The 20,811-nt window shown below is 45.1% G+C and overlaps 1 protein-coding gene across 15 annotated transcripts in view; it reads right to left on the reverse strand.

Annotated features, from left to right (window-relative positions):
- The window catches only part of Tenm2 (teneurin transmembrane protein 2), a 1,136,292-nt gene that overhangs the window by 195,716 nt on the left and 919,765 nt on the right, over nt 1–20,811 (reverse strand). For 11 of the 15 annotated variants that reach the window (XM_039085070.2, XM_039085071.2, XM_039085066.2 and 8 more), the window contains 2 exon segments: nt 16,383–16,505; nt 1,825–2,030 (listed from right to left, as the gene is read on the reverse strand). In XM_039085070.2, the coding sequence (XP_038940998.1) occupies nt 1,825–2,030; nt 16,383–16,505 (329 nt within the window). 15 annotated transcript variants of the gene reach the window in all.

Consider the following 20,811-nt stretch of genomic DNA (forward strand, 5'->3'; position numbering starts at 1 on the left):
CCATTCAGCTGAATTCCTCTTTCTCCCGGATAAGAGTCTCTTTGTAGAGCAGATGTCTGCTTGGTCAGAGACAGTGTTCACTCATCTCTGGATAATCTGTGCCTAGCCCAATAAGTGTTTTTTTTTTTTAATGCATGGATGGATGGAGGACTCATTGATTACCACTTTACATATTGGTCCCAATAGCAGGCACTGAGTATGGTAATAAAAACCTACACAGCCCTTCCCCTGCTCAAAAAAAACGGAATTGCCCTTAGAGTCCTTATATCGATTATTGCAAGCTATAAAGATAGGATTGCAAATAAGTTTCATCTCAAGGGCCAACACTGGTCGATTGGTAGTGGCTGCCTTGAGAGTTGCGGGGGGGAGGTATTTGGGTACCAGGCTCAGTGAGGAGAAATGCTGTCATCGATTAACAATGTCTGCCATGAGACAAGGATGGGGTGGCCTGACTGCTTCCAGCCTGCCAATGATTTTAAAGCCTTAATTTCTTCCAATAGAATTTTCTAGATGAATATCTTTCCAACACATTTCAAAGCCAGCTTTGATTGGACAACTGGGTGCTTTTCCCTCCACAGTGTGCTTCATAGTTTTGCTAGGTTTGAAGCAAATGAGGCAGGGGGAAAAAGTGACTTTTTCTCAGAAAATATAGTTCTCATTGGGAAAGAAACTCAAGCTAGGTAGGTGTTAGTTCGGTCCACGTGGCATGTATGAGGACACATATCACAAAGGGAAAATCTCCAAGTCAATAAAGGTTCCTGCATCAGCTATTAAGTTTGTGCCACAGAAGAGAGCAAGAAGAGGTCCTTCCACATAGCTACCATTCTAGTGAGAAAAGTCTGGCCACGGTGACAATAACCAGACAAGACAGGATAAATATCAGTTCCAGAAGGCAGTCTGCTCCCCTCAGACTCTGGCAGTCATCTTCCCTTTACATCGCAAAGCATTTCCCAAGGAGCTCACTTAGGTACCACAGAGAAAGGTCATTGGTCCCATACTTGACTCTATCCATACACAACGATACATGATCTAGGGTGGCCTTAATGAAATGACTCTTCAACATAAGGCACCCCTAAATTAACTTCTAGGTTGTCAAACTAGGCCCAACCTTAGTAGGGTATCATCTTTAGAAATGATAATTCTTGTAGCATAAACTTAGCTTACAATAAAAAAAACCCTCAGTGGTTTTAGTTCATTCACTGCTGTGTCACCAGCTCAGCTAATTTCAGAGTAGTTCTATCACCCAAAAAGAACTTGTGGTCCTGCTAGACATCAGTCTCCATTGCCTGGCAACCATGCACCTACCTTCCACATCATGCATTTGCCTAGGCCAGATAGTTTATACACATAAAATGGCACAACACAAGGCCTTTGGGTCTGACTTCCATTAGCATAGTATACCCATGCATTCTGTATCGAGTCAAAGCAATCCATTCTTTTTTATGTCCGAGTAATATTCCACTGTACAGACACGTCCCATTTTGTTTGTCTAGCCATCCATCATTTGGACAGTCATACTGACTTCTCCTTGCATGCTATAATGACTAACCCTGCAGGGAACATTAGTGTGAACTTGATAGAAAGAATGTTTTCACTTCTCTCTGACCATATACCTAGAAGACAAGCTTCTCTGTTCTGTGGCAATTCTACAGTATCTCTATCTCGACCTTACTCTGTAGTGGCTGAAACCATTTTGAAACCAGGAATACGCCAATTTCTCCAGCGCCTTGTGTTTGTTCGTGTTTTAATTACAGGCACTTCAGTTGGTACAAAGCAATGCGTCTGTATATGCCAACCACCTGGCTCCATCAAGTGTGGCCGTACCTGTGCATGAGATGGTGGCAGTCCTCTTCTTATGTAGACGCCGAAGAGGGCATCCTTCCCCAGGGAGATGTTGAACTTTAAGAACTGAGGCTGACTGATGTGAATCTGGGACCTCCAAAACACCCCTGGTGGGACTTCCTGTGTCACCCGTCGACCGACTTCTGCCTCGCCGCTGTCTATGCTGCTGTTTTTCAACGACCAGGGCACTGGAACACAGGAGTAGACGATGACGAGTCAGTGACATTTGTATACATTAGTTGACGGTACATTTATATTTAGTGATGTTGCCAGAATTTGTTGTTGTCGTTTCAAAATTAAGATTAAACTCATTTCCTTTGAGTGACAGCTAAAATGTTGAGGATTTAAACAAAGAAGAAAAAGCTATAAATTCATACCCCAGGGCATGAGAGACCCTGGCACAGTGCTTCTTAGGAATTCTATTAGTAATTACTACTGATAAAATATAATATGAGCCAGACTCTGAGAAACAGACATGAAGTCCCCCACCCCACCATGTAACTGGCGTCTTTTATCTTTTATTTTTAATTTCTCTATTCTTTTTTCATACATTACATTCTGAACACAGTTTCCCTTTCCTCCATGTCTCCTTTTCCCAGTTCCCCTGTGCCTCTCCTCTCCCCCAGATCCATCATCTTCTACTTCTCTTCCAAAAAAAGGAAAAAAAAGCAGGCCTCCCAGGGCTATGAACCAAATATCGCGTAACAGGTTGCAATAAGACCAGGCACAAACTCTCATGTCAGGGCCTGATGCGGTAACCTAGTAGGAGGAAAAGGGTCCCGAGAGCAGGCAAAGGAGTCAGAGACACCCCTCGCTCCCACTGTTAGGAGTCCCACAAGGGCAGCAAGCTACACAACCATAGTTGCAGAGGTCCTAGCTTAGTCTCACACAGTGTTCTTGGTTGTCCCTTGAGACTCCACGAGCCCCTGTGAGTCCTGCTCTGTTTGTTTTGTGGGCTGTGTTCTCGAGGTAACTGGCGTCTTAGAGTGAGCAGGATGGAAGGGGGCGGATGTGTTAACTTGGAGCCCCATTTAGTTTTTTTTTTTGAAGCCTTTCATTACTCTTTTGAGATATAAACAACTCTGATACTTGCAACAAAATCCAGTCCAAAGTCCAAAATAAATAAAATAGCCCAGCAGAAAGTGAAGATACCATCAGGCAGTGAAATAGCTCCTTCCTTGCGGTAGAAGAGGATGGAATCATCCTGAGAAGGAACTCCTTTGCCTTGAGACTGGCACAAACCGGTTACATTCTTTTGGTAACAATACCGAAAATGTCAATAGTCCATGCTCAGCCTTCTGAAGCCTCGTGAATAGTAGAAGTTTAGCTAAACAAAACAAAACACCCCACAAAAAAAAAACCCACACCTTTTTTCCTTAATTTTTTACTTTTCTTTCCTTCTCCTTTTCTTCCTCCCCTCCTCTCATCTGTCTTCCTCCTTTCTTGAGACAAGATCTTTCTCTATAGCCTGTGTAGGCACGGAGCTCACTGCATATATAAGGCCAGGCTAACCATGACTCATAGCAATCCTTCTGCCTCAGCCTCCCAAGTGCTGGGATTACAGGCGTGAACCAGCATGCTTGGCTCGCAATGTCTATGCAGAGGGGACAGCTTCCTAAGAGTGAGCTAGCTCTCCGCCTGTACTTCTGAAAGTGCTTTCTTTTGAAACCAGGGAAAAAAGAAAAGCAGCGAGGCAGTGCTCCAGAGAAGCAAGTTAATTTATATCTTGGAGCATCATTTTCCCTGTCTCCATGGTGAGAGAACAACACATGGTCAGAGTTTGGTTGCACAGGTGCCTTTTGTGATGGCTGCAGAACGATTCAACTATGGTAGAAAGTATAAATAACTCACATCTTAACATCTTCCTGGCTCTCAAGGGCTTCTACACCAACCACAGAAGATTGTTATCCCTGTCTCTTTTCCTTTCTAGGGGTGTGGTCACCTCAAGCATCTTCATCATGGGCAAAGGAGGCTGGACCAAGTTTCGTCAGTGTTCTGCAGTAGATGGATAGTCCCAAACATCTCTGCCTATTTATATATGTACAGTGTGTAGGGACTATATACATACACACACACATACACATACATATATATGTGCATACACATACATATATACATATATATGTATACACACATATATACACATATATGCACACACACATATATACATATTTGCACACACACATACATATATACATATATGCATACATACACATATATACACATATGCACACACATATATACATATATATGCATACACACACACACACACTTCCTACACACTGTGCAGGAACTGGATAACCATGAACACTGATAGAACTGCCAAAGACTGGCTTTAATCGCTGTTGGCTCTCTCTGACTTGACAGTGCTGGCTCTGTCATTGTAACCAACTGCACCAGGATGAGACTCTTACGTGGTCTTAACCTAAGTTTCCTTATCAATAAAACAGGCAGGCGACTTTTTGGATTTTGGAAGGTCTTCTGTGTCTAAACTATGAAAAACCAGAGTGACTTGAATACATGAAGGCATCCCTTCCTGCTCTATGAAGAACTATTCGTTTCTCTTTAGCTCAGTAGTAGATCAATAGGGACTAAGACTAGTGGGCCCCTAGGCCGATGAAAGTAAGCAGTGGGCTCCCGTGGGGAGTTTGGAAGTTCCCATCTGATAAATAGAAATGTGGAGAGAACTCCTGAGTGGTTTGCACCAATAGAAGCAGAGTAACTAGTAAGTCTGGCATCCTGGTTGAATGACAGCTACGTGTCCAGCAGGCACAAACACATGCCTACAAGAGGGCCCATGGATAGCACATGAGAGCAGACTCTGACTGCCTTGTCCCACATCTTAGCTTGTATGCTTGATAAATGTACAAGCTTTCTGTGCCTCAGTTTCCTTGTCTGTCTAGTGGGGACACTACTAGTACTTGTTTCATGGGGCTGTTAGGAGGAGTCAGTGAGTTGATCCACACGAAGCTCTCAGAATCGTTTCTGACACTAAGTATTAACATCTAAGGCCCTAAACCTCAAACAACTCTTGTCAGTTTGAGGGATTCCTGAAATCAAGGTGAGTCCAGGGGAAAACATTTGTTCTTACAAGTTGGACTGAGGCCTTGAGCGCTATAAACTGAAAGCTTTCTATTTAAACAGGTTGCTTTCCCTACCCACACTGAAGCCTTTGGGTGGATGGAATGTTACATTCAAAAAGGACCCATTAGGAAAGGAAAGAAATAACAAACCAAACAACTATGATCCTGGTGACAACAATGACAATGGCAACAATGGCAACGATGACAAGGACGACAAGAACAACGATGACCATAACTATAGCAACCACACAACAAGAACGGTGACAACAACACTAACAATGACAACAATGACATCAATAACAATGACAACAATAGTGACAATGACAAGAATGAGAATGACAACAATAAAATGATAGCAACAATGACAATGATGACAATAACAGTGACAACTGTGACAACAATAACAATGACAATAACAGCAGCAACCACCTTCCTAGACAAGAAGATCTGTAGGCCGTTGACAGAGACCAAAGCAAATGCCAGCACAGAGTAACCCGTTAACACTGAAAGAGCTTTGAAGACCGAGGCTCTATCTCTAAGCTAAATCACGCTCGGAGCTTAATAGATAGGTGACAGATGTTCCTTCACATCTGCAGGCCTTAAGGCTGCTGGCTTAATGGCAGGCTGGGCAACACAGGCTTGCAATCTGCTGCAGCCAGCAGCCCGCGGTGGCCTCTGGAAACCTACATGAATTCTAAGTCGCTGGAGACGTGGATGCTCTGGAGAAATCCAGAAAAGAAGCCTCAGAGCTCTAGTTTTAGAGTCATGGAACCCCCTTTTCTCGTATGGGACCCTGATTTTAGGATGCTGTGTTCAGGGAACCATCTTCAGCTGTCAGTGTGTAGGGACTATCTACTAAGCATCCATGGTGTTTTAGATGTTCCCTTTTTTCATGTGTCAGCCTGGAGGGGCAGCTTGGCAGGGCTCAAATCCTGGCTTCCACGCCGTGTGACTTCCAGCAAGCTGCTTAACCTTGCTGGGCTTCCAGTCCTCTATTGTAAAATGGAAACCCTATACAGTGGGAATAATATGTGCCCACGAAGAAGAGCATAGCACCAGGCCTAGCACATAGTAATAGCATAATAAATGAGGCCAGCTACAGGGGACGGAAAATGGCCATACAAGAAGGGAAAAACTACACAGAAAACATGTCTTTCTCTTTGGAGTTAAAAAAAGAAAACTTTTTAAAAGGTAGGAAGTTTGCTGTATTTATGTGATCTATATGTATGTGTGTGTGTGTCCATGTCTAGAGGGTGTCTTATTTTGTGTGGTATAGATTTAGTTAGAAGAATAAGCTTAAACTTGGGGCTTTGAGCCTGGCCTCAGGTAAGTCCTCTGTGTCTCACGTTGCTGGGAAACAGTCTGCAGTACCTGCTGCTACCCTTAGGCGGGGCTACGGCCTCCACAGTACTCCAGCTGTTCCTTCAGGCCACTGAGGGGCCGATTGTCCCCACTTCCCCCTTTTATCACTCTGTACCATTCCTCCTAAATGGGCCTCAGCGTCACATGCCCATCTGGTGGGTAATTTTCAGCAGAGCCCTCTGACAGTTGGGTGACAGGAGAGCCTTGAGGAAGATTTACTTTGAAGACTTGCATGTGAGCTGAATTTTTTTCTTTTAAAAGACAAAATTACCTTTTGAGAACTCTATGTGGAATATGCTATTTAAAGAACCTTCCTTGTGGACCATTTGGAAGAATGGAGAGTTAAAGTTCTGGTGTATCTTCCCTACAAAGTCTAATAAATAAACAAATATGCCAGGAAACATGGGATACAGTGGGAAAGCCCTCGAGATAAAGAATCAAAAGCTAAGGGTCCTGGCCCCGGCACTCAATGGCCTTGAATCCTTTGCAGAGGGATTGATGGAAATAAACTATTGTAAGTTGAGCCCCCATCATTATTTCTAAGAAATCATGGCTTTAGAATGTTGAGCTCCCTGGGTCTCGATGCCTTCTCTACATAAGAGTGGTGAAGACACGCAGAGATGTGTTAAATGGCACCCACTATAGCCTTCCACGCTCTGTAGAGCAGGATGCGAGAGTTATTCTGTAAACAAGTCAAGAGGAGTTGCAGGAGAGTGTGCCTGGCTGGGGTGGATGCCCCTCAGCAGAATAGAAAGGGGGCCGTCCAAAAACGCTTATAGTTGGTTTACAGGAGTCTTTAATTTTTAACGAACTCCGTGGCCTTGATATACACTCCTTCTACTGGTAGACGGTGTTCTAGTGTGTTTCTCTGGTGCTTTGATAAAACCCTGGCCAAAAGCAACTTGAGGAAGAAAGGGTTTATTTGGCTTATACATCCAGGTCACAGTCCGTTATTGACGAAGGGAGGTCCGGGTAGGAACTCAAGCAGGAGCAGGGGCAGGAGTAGTGGAAGAAAGCTGCTTATTGGCTTGTTAGTGGTTCTACTCAGCCTGCTTCTTATGCAACTCAGGACCACTGCCCCAGGAGCGGCATCACCCACAGTGGGAGGAGCCAGGAGCGGCATCACCCACAGTGGGAGGAGCCAGGAGTGGCAACACCCACAGTGGGAGGAGCCAGGAGTAGCACCATCCACAGTGGGAGGAGCCCTCCTCCAACAATTAGCAATCAAGAATATGCCCCACCCCAAGGCGTGCCTATAGGCAAATCTGATATTGGCAATTCCTCAACCGAGGTTCCCTCTTCCCTTGTGTCTCAAGCTAACAATCGAGAACAGCCATCACAGACGGTAAATGAAACCTTTGAAACTGATCGCCCTAAGTCTGCAACTGAATGATGATTTCGCAAAACCCTTTCTCTCTCTTTCTAGGTATACATGAATACAATCATTCACATATGAACATTTTATTTTAAAGTAACATTAGGTTCAAAAATAATTTCAAGTGCTACATGGATTTCTGTAGCCTTTGACCCAGATTCTGTAAATATTATACACATTAGTATTAGCATCATTTTCTTCCTCCATATGTGCATGTATATGTATGTGTGTAGTCAGCCCTCTACATCTGGGATTTCTACATATGTGGATTCAATGAAATAGAGGTCAAAACTATCTGAAGAGAATTATTTCTGTACTAAATACATGTGTACCCTTTCACTAGGATTCCCAGAACAGTAGACGAAGAGATGATTTGATATCTAAGGAAGGGCTATGCCTAGGTCATTCAAACAATGCACCATTTTATATAAGGACTTTGGAGACCCACAGAGTTTTAGTATCTGGAGAAGACTGGACCCATTCTCCCAAGTCACTGGAAGATGACAGAGTCAGATTCTGTCTCTGTCTCTGTCTCTGTCTCTCTCTCTCTCTCTCTCTCTCTCTCTCTCTCTCACCCCCCCCTCTCTCTCTCTCTCTCTGTGTGTGTGTGTGTGTGTGTGTGTGTGTGGCTTATTCCCTCCTTAAAAGCATTGAGAATCAGTTATAACCCCCACCCCTTTTACCTTTACTTACTTGCATGTGTTTATCTTAAATCAGGGATAGTCTTTTTAAGAATCCCCCAAGTGAACCTTGCTGCCATGCGATGCTTAGTCTGCAGGCCTTATTCAAATTCATCAGTGCTTGCCACAACGCTCTTTATAGTAAAAGGAAGTTTTCTACTATTCCAAAAAAACCATGAAAGTGGATTTATTGAAAGTTGCAGTTTTAGAAACAATAAGAGAGGGGAGGAAAGATGTAAAAACTGTGAATTGCTGTAGCCTGCATGGGGACCCATCTAGTGGACCATGTGACCTGGGCCAGTGGAACAGTGCCTACTGTTCTCTTAGAGCAGAGAGAACACCAAAGCTTGACTGGATCTCACAAATGAAGGTTTGAACAAATGTTCTCCCCAGCCATGCAGTCCTCCCATAAGAACATGGCTGGTCCCTAAAGGGAAACTATGGAGAGACAGGTAGTGAGGTAATGCTTACCATCAGGATTTGATCTCTATGTACAGAATGGACAACCTCACATGGAGAGGTTCAGAGGTCTCATGGGGGCTTTCTAGGGCTGGTCAGGCCCAGATGTGACCCTAAGCACTGGGAATTACCAGCTTTGTGCCTCTGGGCTGGTCACCACCCTTCTCTGATTTTCATCTTCCCATCTGAGTAACAGACTTCTCTAGAGTCAACCAATAACATACTGTGGACATGCTGGTGTTTCCACCTCTTTCTATCTTGTCTGTCACAGTGTTCCCTTAAGTCAGCTAGAACTGGGATCTCAGATTTGAAGGCTTGATTTGTAATGGTATTATTTCATACATAGAATGCCCAGAGTAGGCATAGCTAATAAAAAAAGGCCCAAGGGCTGGAGTGGGGCTTTATGAAGCCACAGCCATTTGGTTGAAATCAGTGTACAACGAACAGCCAGTAGGCTTGCAGCCTGGCAGGGGCAGTGCATAGGTCATGCATATTAAAATATGAGGGCCAGAGCAATCACAGCTACAAGTCTGCTGGTTCCAAATGGCTCCAGCTGCTTCTCGTGCGAGCGGCTCTGTGCACCTGCCTGAGTGAAGGGCAGCCAGACTTTACTTAGTTAACAGTGATGGATGAACATCCTAGGCATTTGGCTGGGTCATCTTATAGTCAAGCAATAAATATTTATTAAGAGTCTACTTTGCTACCAGACAAACTTTGGTCCACACAGAGCTGGGACGCGTGTCATATTCTCACCCCATATTCCAATAGCTCTGGCAGTCTGAAGTCCAAGATCACACGTTCTCCATTTTGGACTCAGTTGGGGCCCTCCAGGGAAGAGACGTGACAAGGCATCCTGCGATCGCTCTGTGTAAAGTGGGCCCAGTATGACTGGGTGCTAGACAATGGCTGGGAAAGACAATCTGACAAGCAGGCCCCAGGTCCAGCCCTTTCCTTCCAGAACTCCCCGAGAGATTTTCATTGTGCCACACAATGAAAAGGTGTAGATGGTGGCCGTTGTCCCCAAGAGGCAGATATCTGAGATCCTACGGTTTTGGATAGCACGTCCCCAGCCTACCCGTGAGATTTGTGGAGTTTCTGAAGTAACCACTCTGATGATCAATTTTACACGATCATCAACTCTATCGCTCCACGGACAATTGCTCATGTAAATGGGAAACGACTGCCTACTTCTGAGACGTGTAACCTAAGATTTCAACCGGTTAAATAAGACCGATGTAGGGGACGAGATGACAGTCCTCCACAGCTGCATTAGGAATAATAATTTCAAGACGTGTTACCATAACTCATTTATGGAAACAGGGAAGTTATTCCCCAAACAAGTGATAAAGGGAACGGACTCCTAGTTATACCAGGGAAATGAGACCTCATATTAATACTTCCTAACTTCCCCGAGCTCCAGAGGCTCCTTCCACATAAATCTGCCTTGCAGATTATTCTGCCTCACATGTTTTTATCTATTGCAAATAAAGTTGAATTCGGAAGATTGCCTCAGTCATTATCCTTCGTTTCCATTTATTTGGGCATCGGGACAACCATCCGAGGCTTCCCTTTAACCAAGAGGTAACTGAAGCGATCCTGTAAGGACCTCAGATTAGCGGCTGAGAGAGACAGCTGGCCTGGGCTGTCATAAGCCTCAACAGCCTTCACTTTGTCACTGCATGGCTATTCTTAGGAAGGGGTTCCCAGAGTGAGAGACACCCCCTGCCTCCTGACCCCCGCTCCAGTGATGGTGTTCATGACACCATGGAGCAATGATTATTCTTATGAAATCCTTCAGGTCTAGGGACAGTATACGGTCTTTGCATATTGCCTAAAATAAAAACAGCCAATTTTTCACTGCTTCTTGTCAAATATTTATACCTCTGACCCTTCGGTGAACTCACTTCGCCTTGATATGCTGCTAGGTTTATTAGTATTGTTTGGCGGTAGCTAGACGCGCAGAGGACCTACTGGCTACTACCTGGCAAATGACCGGGTAGCTTGGTGCTTTCCCCCATTATTCAGATGGGGAAGACATGAGGGTGACGTTAATGATGACAGAGATTCACAGGAAACCAGGGTTGATGGAAGTTAGGTGACTATAACTAAGGCCCTATAGCTTCTCAGTGGTTGAGCTGGGATTAATAATCTGTGTCTGGCAGACTTAAAGAAACAACAACCCATATATCTATTAGGTAGATTGCATTTCAGAACCCACACTGTGTACAGAGGAAAAGAGAGTACAGAAGTAGAAGAGCTCTGGGCATATCAACCCTGAGAAGGAAGGGTAGCCAATGGCAGAAAAGGCAAATGTGGCATGGAGAAAGATGATTGGATTATCTGTACCCATGTCAAGTCAGAGTGATGCTAAGAAGAACAAACTATATGAATTAGAGCTAGAGACAGAAATCCATCCTTGGGACATACTTACTCAGTACCCAGCTGTATGACTGGTAGGGCAACACTCTAAACATGACAGGAATTGCATCCACGTAAGCTACTGGCGTCTTTGCTAATAGATATGCTAGAAGGTGATGTTTGACCTTCTGGGAACATCACCAAGTTTGGAAAAGTCCCATGCAGAGATGCGATCATTTGAAATCCTGAGCTGTGTGCGTCGAGAAGCTGAATGACAGGAACCAGAGGAAGAATTACCAACCTCCCTGCGAATCTGGCTCCTGGTACCACGCATTAAGCCAACGAGTAAAAATCATTATGAAGTTTTTGCTGAAAGGGCAAGTGTGGAAAAACATGTTTCTAAACAGAATAACAGTCTTTGCCATTTTTTTCCAACTTGCATACCATCTGGAAATTCTGATTTTTTTTTCTCAAAGGGTAGGGAAGAAATGTGCTTCAGGCACAAATAAATGTTTACAGCTGAGTTATAAACCGAGAATGGTAGGGCTTAAAACAGGCAGGCTGGCAGCGATGGCGCTCAAAGCTGCAGGAGACAAATGATGCTTGGGGATCTGGCCAGCCTGTCTTACACATTGGCCCCTTGGAATGGCAAGTCTTGTTCCCCATTGATCTCATCCAATAAATGTGTGGGGGCAAAGGCCTCACCTGAGATTTGTGTTAATTCTTAGGTGGTAAAAGAGAGGGAGGTGAAGTGGTATTATTGTATGTCTTGCCATTCTGAAAGCAGCCTTCCATTTTGGACATCCCAGTATCTCATAGGAAGTGGCAGCCTGTGGAGATGTATTAAATGGCTCAACCGAGAGACACGAGGGTGACGTTAATAATGACAGAGATTCATAGATTGCTTGCCTGCTGCTTGGCATCTCGACAGTGTCCCCCAAGGGTTATCTCATGCTGGACCACGAGTTTGTGAAGGAATGCTATTGCTCAGATGAGAAGCTGAAGGCTGGGAACCATCCTGAATAAATAAGGTCAACCTGTCACATAGGGAAGGAGCCAGCGTTTGTGTCCAGCCAGATCAATGCTCGCATTCTACACTGGTTTACAGGAGTTTTCAAGGGAAGCGGGGAAGAGTGCATAACCAACGCTTGATGAAGAAAGAGAAACAGAGGTTTTGGGACCTTGGAATATCCATAATTTGGGTATAGGGAAGGTTCTAGAGAAGTAGAAATGAGCTTGGAAAAGATAAGGGAGAATCGTCAGCTTTTTTATTATTATTGTTAAAGGGTAAAATTGCAAATAGCGAATACTTTTTGCCTTTGTAGGCTGCACAGTCTGCTGCACCTGTGTGCCCCCACGGTCCGATGGGCATGGCTGTGCACCAAGAGAAACTATCATCGCAGTGGGTGGTCAGCCAGATTTGGTCCACGAGATATAGTTTGTTAACCTCAGTGACACAGAGGACACTAGGAAGGTAAAATGACTGATGGATTTCTGGAGACTGATCCATGAAATTCCACTTGAGAGTATATTCTTTCTTAAGATCAGCGCGCAAACCCAGAGCCAGTGACATGCCCTGGTAAAGCTCTTGCATACCTCGAGTTTCTGGGTCCAGGCAATCAAGCTAGACCCCTTGATGCTATCTGACCGGGTCGGAATACTATATCGAATCTTCATTCTGAAGGCTTATCTAAGCCCAGATCTATAGAGAAAGCACTCTGTGTCCCTCTAATGAAGATGTATGAGTTCATTCCTTTGAACATAGAAATACACACAAGACGGTGAGTGATTCTGGCAGTCAGTGAGTGCAACTTTTTTTCAATGTGGAAGCCAAGACCATTCACGGTAAAGTTTAATTGAACGAGGGTGTGTGTGTATGTGGTGGTGGTGGGGTTAAGTTAGGAACAACTGTAAATGAACAAGGACGAGGAAGACGCAGCCCCAAGAATGCTCTCTCCTAACTAAAGAATGAAGAGCTCCGTTTCCAAGACCGTCTCAGAATGCGGAGGCTGTCCTGTCTATTAGACTCCTTCCCAAACCTGCACCATGTAAATACTCCTGAAGACCAACTAATGAAATCTCTATCGATGGACCGTCTTAGATGGGACTCACATGCTTGTGTTTTGCTTACATTTTAATTTGCTCCTGCTGGATACTTACCCAGTAATTGCTTAATAAGATTAACCTCCCTGGCAATGTGTGGTGAATCTTGATTAAAACATCGGAGTGAAGGATTATCCTATACCACAAAAAAATTGAGGGGGTGTTATTTAATTAACTTATTGCCAATATGTCTTGATTGTCTCTTTGAAACAGTGGGAAAGTGGTCGATGGGAATTGATTTGGGTTATCTAAATGTATGGAATTGGTGAACGAGGAACGGGGAGGTCACTAGGTCCAGAAATTCAAATCTCAAGTCACTCAAGGACATTAACAGTCTTTCCTGTCATTTTACAAGATTTCCCTTAAGCTCAAAGAGGCAATCCGGCATCTCTGGTCATCACCAGAGTACTGTTTCTTTCTTTCTTTTTTTTTTTCTTTTTAGGCATTTGGAAAGCAAAGGTATTGAGTTTTATTTTATTTTAAGGCAATTTCAAATTTTCACCCTTTTTATAAAGACCAATGGGCAAAACCCACAGGACACAGGCTTTACCAAAAACCTCCCTGTCCCGTGACTCATCTGGAAAATACGAAAGCCGGTCTTATACAAGTTGGACTCTATATTTTAAAGCACACGGGGAAGCCTAAGAGTCCCCAGATCACAATGAAAACGATGTCCTTATGTGTTAGCTAGCTTAGAGCAGTGGTTTTCAACATATGGGTCACCACCCCTTGGTCGGACCCCCATCTCTGAAAACATTTATAGCGTGATCGACAACAGTAGCAAAACTATAATTATGAAGTAGCAATAAAAGTAATTTTATGATTTGGGGGTCACCACAACATGAGGAACCATACGGAAGGGTCGCGCATTTAGGAAGGTTGAGAACCACTGCCTTAGAGACAAGTACTCCTAAGACTTGTTCTCAAAGGGGAGTTTTCCTGGTTGTCTGGCTGGGATGGTGTAGAGTGTTAAAGGGAGGTAGGGTTGGGAAATGAAGCACAGAGACAAAGGAAACGGGGGCTATTTTCATTTCTGGAGGCCTGTGAAGATCACTGGGTCCTTGGATGAAGGCTACTATTTCAAACGCATGTGTATCTGGCTTCAGAAACCACCTATCTCAGCGCCCTAACCCTGATGGGCTAACCTGCATCTAATGCGCATTCTAAATTTATCCTCAAGGATGGGTTGTTGACTTGTGGGCTAAGGAACAGGGATGGGCAAATGTAGCAGAGGCTCCATGAAGCAGGGCTTTTAAGAGCAGTCCTATTGGTCCTTCAGACAGAGGTAATTCTTCACCACAGGGAGCTAGCTAGTGTACTGGCTGTCATTTCCCAGCACCCCTGGCCTTAACCCACTTGTTACCCCTCTTCCAACTGTGACAGTAAAACAAAACAAAACAAAACCTTTTCAGTCATTGCCAAATGTCTCCCACGGGGCAAAAAAAACGAGAGGCACTGTTGTAAAGGAAAAAGGGAAGGAGTGAGGTCAAGTACTGGAGGTGAACAGATTTCAGATCTGAGGGCATTGAATTTGTCTCTGGGCTTTGGGGTCAGTTAACGAAGAGCATGGTCAGTTAGGATGAAATAGAGTCTTTATTTTGAGATCTAGTTTTACCTACTCAATAATGGGAAGCATATCATTTCATCCTTAGATAAAACTTTTTCATGCTTACTTAAGGGTGATTTAGCGTTATGATTATGACAGATGGGGACAGTGATTCTTAAAGACTGCATGAAAAGGCCAAGGGGTCACACCCAAACGTGCAGTACAGCCCTGGGGAGAAAGATTTAAGGACCATTAGCGTACTGTAGGAAGTAATGCACGCCCAAGGTCGAGGAATTCTGGAGTCTCCTCGGGAGAAAGTACATATGCAGGAAAAGCCCACATTCTGTCCACCAAGATGCACATTACACAGACCTGAATTCAAGTTTGTGCCTATCCTGTTTCCTTTGGATCAGTTTCTAGAACATTCTGGGCCTGAACTTCTCAGAGATGAGTTTCCTGCTTTTGGAGTTGAAGTTACATTATATACTATGCTGGACACGTGATAAATATCTAAGTTGAAATATTTCTGCTGTGTATTCTAAAAAAAATGTGCGCTCTCTCTCTCTCTCTCTCTCTCTCTCTCTCTCTCTCCTTCTCTCTTTCTCTGTATCTCTGCCTTTCTGTCTCTGTGTGCACGTGTGTGTGCGCGCACACACATGTGCACTGCTGACTAAGAAATGGACTGAAAAAATTCTGTTTGGAGAAACCCTTTTGATACAGTCCCTTGCTTGTATGACTTCCATCCGAATCACTCAAACTGCCACCAAATTACCAAATGCCAGCCAGCCCAGTTAGCTTGTGCCATTGGCTGCTCTTGTCTTTTAATTGCTCCTGTCCCCACCTCCCCAAGGTTCTGTTTTTTTTTTCCTCTCCGCTTTTTTAGCACCTTGTTAGCACCTATTTTTCTCCCCTAAGCGAATGCAGTCGCCTGATTGCCTCAATGAACATCCCTATTGTCCTCCTCACCGGCCTGAAAAGGGAAGCTTTGTGGCGGAGTTGTCAAAACTCCTTTCTATTCTCCCCCAAAAGCAGAAACAGCTCTGTCTCTTTCAAGGCAAGCCAGGCGAGACTACTCCCCAGGGAGGCTGTATCTCTCCTTGTGGGAGAGGGACCCAGGCTAGTGGCAGGTACTGCCAGCTGCTTCCTGCCTTCTGATCAGGCAGGTTTTTGCTGCTGCTGCTGCTGCTGCTGCTGCTGCTGCTGCTGCTGCTGCTGCTCCTCCAGCTGCTGCTGTTGCTGCTGCTGCTTCTGCTTAGGCCTCGGAATGCTTTCAAGCATGCTATGTAACGCCCGTTGCCGTAGATAGCATAGGTATGTGCACTGCTCGGAGCAGGCGCTCTGCCAGATCCAAGTGACTCCAGCCAAACACAGCTAACAGACAGGAACAGCAAACAGCTTTTAAACGGGGGCACCTATGAAAGGCAGTCTTTTTTCCTTTCCCTTTCTTTTTCTATCTTTTTTTTTTTTTTGCATGCCTTCCAGGACTTGGATTAAAAAAAAAAACCTGAAGCAGCTGGGAAGAGCCTTGACTTTTCCTGTGACCTCAATAGGGCGAGCAGCAGCTGTAACCTCACCTTTGCCTCCAGATGGCACTGTTGCCACATCATCGTTTCCTGGTAAGCCGGTCCTTACGCCATTGTTAAAGGTGTGTCCATCTGCCGGCTGGAGTTGCCAATTGAGTCCGAGCAGATGCATTGCTGCAGGAGAGACAAAGTAATGAAAATATGAATAGAAAATTCAGCAATGCAAATGTCAAGGGGGAGGGCCAGGTGCCTTTTTCCAAGCGACTGCCTTTTAAGGAAACTGCAGTTCAAAAAATGGCTTGCCCCAGGCCTTCAGGATTAGCTAAAATACTGAAAGTGGCAATCCAAGAGCTTCTGTCTCTGCTTTGTAGCGGTTCCCGGCCTCAGGGGGCAGCACCCTTTGTGGGATGTTCATTCAGAGGAGGAGGGAGGCTACACACAGGTCTTATCTTTCAGGACGGGGTCACTCATCACTTGCCTGCTTGGCCACACATCTGACATGAATGCTTTTAGACAGGTGCACTGACAAAGGCTGGGTTCGCCCAGCTACTCCAAATGTGAGTCAAGTTCAAAAACACAGCCACACTGCTCCCATTTAACCGGCTCCCCGAAGTGTCACCACAGCCACAGGTATCTGCAATCTCACTGGCCCACTTAGAGCACACCCATCTAACTGTGCCAAAGTTTAAATATACGAATATATATATATATATATATATATATATATATATATATCTCCCTCTCTTTATGACAGTTTTAGCACATTGTGAAAATGCTTAAGGTGTGTGTGCATGTGTGCACGAGTGTGTGTACATATGTGTAACAGTGGTAGAGCCTTTTCCAGAAAAAAAAAAAAAGCAAAACAAACACAGTATTATTCAGTTTCCCCCAAGTATGGAATGAGACATGAGATTCCCATAAGCACTTGCTCTCAGGAGACAAGCTCGCATTCAGAGGTCGATTTCCCTGTGCACCTCCGCCTCCAGGCAGCCTTCTGGCCTTGCTACTTAGCTTGCACAGAAACCCAGAGTTATCTTAGAAAACCCAATGTCCGTATCTATCCCTGATGGACCCTGGTTTTATTGTTCCCGAGGGGGAGGGAGACACCTGTGTTCTTTGGGGGGGGCTCATCTAAGAAACGCTTCATTTGTAAATAAATAAGGAGCCCCCACCCCATGTATTTCCCATACAAACAATGGCTGTGCCCTGTCTCTCTGGCATTTCAATGGGCACAGGTTGATGCCTGTTGCCACATTCGTTTGTTTGTTCGTTTGTAGTGGCTCAGCAGGAGAGAAAGGGCTGTTGACAGAAAAGTTCCGAGTTTGACGTGGGGATGGGAGAAACAATTAACCACAAGAAACACAATTAACAGTGCTTAGGAAATTGTTCACATAGCAATTAATTCTGCATGCCCACCACCACTAAAGTCAGGCTGTATTCTATTAAGGTTAAAAACCCACCTTCACACAATGCAGCTTAGATGGATGGCTGCAGATCAAGGTGGCAAGGTGCTCCTGAGAGCATGCCTTTGCTTTTCCCTCCCAGGCTTCTCTACCCCGGCCACATTTTTCCCCTCTCTACATTTCCATGAGGCACAGGGCCCACGGTCGCCACTCTCCCCGATGATAAATACTAATAAGAGTAAGTGACATTTACTGTACTCCCTCCGTCGAGGTAACACCTAATTTTCTCCTGCAGTTTATCTGTTATATGTAGGTCACTTACTTGAAGAGACCAGATTCTATTGCCTCAAATAATGACATATTTTCGCCATACAGAGGTCAGGAAATGAGAAGTAATCGTGGTGGCTTCAAGATAACGATAGCTTCTGATTTGTAATTACCAGGTGAAGGGAGCCAAGGAATTAGCTGTTTTAAAATGATTTTTCAGAAAAAAGAAAAAAGAGAAAGAAAACGAAATACCTGATACCATTGGGTTATTGGGGCTTGCTTGGAGCCAGCTGCTGCTGTGCCCCAGAAGTGGGTCCTTGGAGAAGGGTCCCCCAGTGCTAGACAGGTGTTGCCAGCAAGCATCCAGGTGCAGTGGAGCCCCAGGTTAACAACGCTTAGATGCTCCTGTCTAGGAAAAAGCAAGGATGGCAACCTCCCCGGCGCCCTGCCCACGTGAAACTGCTCCTCAGAACTGCTCCTTCTAGAGCTCTCAGGGTTGTCACTCCAAGGTACAAGGCATATTGCCACCGTCAGGGTCAGGAGACTAGTAGACAGGAGTCGTAATCGTACTGAGCATAAAAGGGACACTCATGGCTCTATTCTCAAGGGTATCTTCCCTCCGGCCCCCCTGAGCATGTCTCTTGCATCTATCGTAGCCCCTTCATTGTGGTTGATGTTGCGATCGTTAGCTGTTAGCTGTACCACCGCGATCCGCAAAGCTGTTCGAGAAAACCAGGCACGGGGGTCGTCCTAGTTAGGTTCGGAGGATGTGAGACGCTTCCCAGAAGCGAAGAGGGAAATGAGTGAGACGAAGGGAAGGGAAGGGGTGAAGCCAAGTCGTTGAGCACAAGACCTGTCCTCCGGCACAAGCTATGCACAGAAATGGGTCGCAGGTTCAGGCCTAGCTCCCGTCATTGAACCAAATGGTAAGGAAATGAGTGAGAATCCCCCCCCCCCGGGGGGGGGGGTACAGTCAGCTTTTCTGATTTTGGGGGAACGGCATCTGAAATAGGTTTCTGTTGGCTTTTTAAATTTTATTTTTTTTTATTCATTCATTTTTGTTTGTATGTGTTGGTGTTCTTGGTCAGATATCCCTTGGGTCTGGGACCTGAGGAAGAAGATGAGACTGTCATCTCTCTGGCCTGTGGGAAGAAGGGAAGAAGTGTCCTCAGGATAGAGGCCCGGGGAGGGGGGGGATTTTTGAGGTAAATCAGTTTGCTGACTAATGACATGCCTGCTCCTTATCCTGCTACTGACTGGTTCCATGGGCTAAGGCATCGTCCCTCCCTCCTTCTCTCCTTCTCTTCCTCCCTTACTGTCCCTTTTGTAAGAATTCCCTTCACAGGTAGAATAGAGGGCAGCTTGGGGGTTGCCAAGGAGGGTTATGCATACATAGCTCCCTGGAAGAGTGGCGGTGTCTCAAACATAGACGCATCCATGTTTATTAGGGTAGAACATAGCACATGGGGGCATACTTGAGAGCCTAGACTGTAGAGCGCTACATGCTTCTAAATAAAAAAACCAAAACATTGTGGCGGCACGGAGAGTAGGATGGGATATTATGGGTGACAACATGGACCGAGGTATAAAGAGGACAATGGTTTGAAGCTCAGTGCCTGATGTATCTGCTGCCAATGACTGCGCTCAACATTCAGACACTGACGTACACATCATCCTAAAGGAATCCCAGGTAGGTACTGCTATCATGACCCCTGCTCACTGACGAGGGAAGTTATAAAGCTTAACCATTGGGAGATTTCAGAATCAGAGTACGGCTGTGCTGAGGATGTGGTACCTGCCTCACGCTTTATAGAGAAAGATCTGGCTACAAAGTCCACGGGGAAATGGCATCCGGGTGAAGCTTGCTTCTTGCTCAGAACTCACGGTCGGCAAAGTGGGTTGGTGCACCTCCTCCTGCATTGCAGCCCCAAGGAACTTTTATTTCTCTTTGCGACTGACCTCGAATGTGGCCTTGGGACCAGCCGTGCACCTTGCATTGCATACTGATCCTGAATCCTGAGCAAAGAGACCGTTAGACAGAGCCAGCTATGGCTGGCAAGTGTCAGGACAGAGTGAGCGAAGTAATCAGTGGTTATGGCAATGAGCCACCTAGAGTTTGGGGTTCTTTGTTACAGCGGCAGGGCCTAATAGACCCTGACTGGTAGATTCACTTAGGAAGAAAAGGAAAGAGGACAGAATGTTTACAGAATAGATCTCTGTGAATTCTTTAAATTGTACCAGGCTGGGAGCCTTTCTGAAAGCCAGACAGGAAATTAATACCCGTTTAGGGCCATAATGCCTATTTCCATGGACAGCAAAATATTTGAAAATTGTAATACTTTCTTCTACTTCTTCTTCTACTTCTCCTCCTTCTTCTCCTTCTCCTCCTTCACCACCACTACCACCACCACCACCATCATCACCATCATCATCACCACCACCATCATCACCATCACCATCATCATCATCATCATCATCATCATCATCATCATCATCATCATTCTGTTTCAGACTAGACATCTGAGAAGCCTTGGGATAGCCAGAGTTATTGCTTTTCATCTCAGAACTTCACAAGTGCCTATCACTTCTCACTTTACGGGAGGAGGAGATATCCTGCCTGCCCTGAGATGGTTCTTCTTCCTCCTCCTCCCCTCGAATGCTCCAGTAGCTCATCCCAAAAGGTCTGGTTCAGACCATGTTAGGGTCAGAAGTGAAATGAGTTCTGGAAGCCCTCTCCTCCGCATTACCCGCCCCCCACCGACAGGCGAAATGTACAATTCATCATGATCTGACAGGTTCTACTCCAGGGA

Source organism: Rattus norvegicus, chromosome 10, assembly GCF_036323735.1.
Source record: "Rattus norvegicus strain BN/NHsdMcwi chromosome 10, GRCr8, whole genome shotgun sequence".
Classification (NCBI taxonomy): Eukaryota; Metazoa; Chordata; class Mammalia; order Rodentia; family Muridae; genus Rattus; species Rattus norvegicus.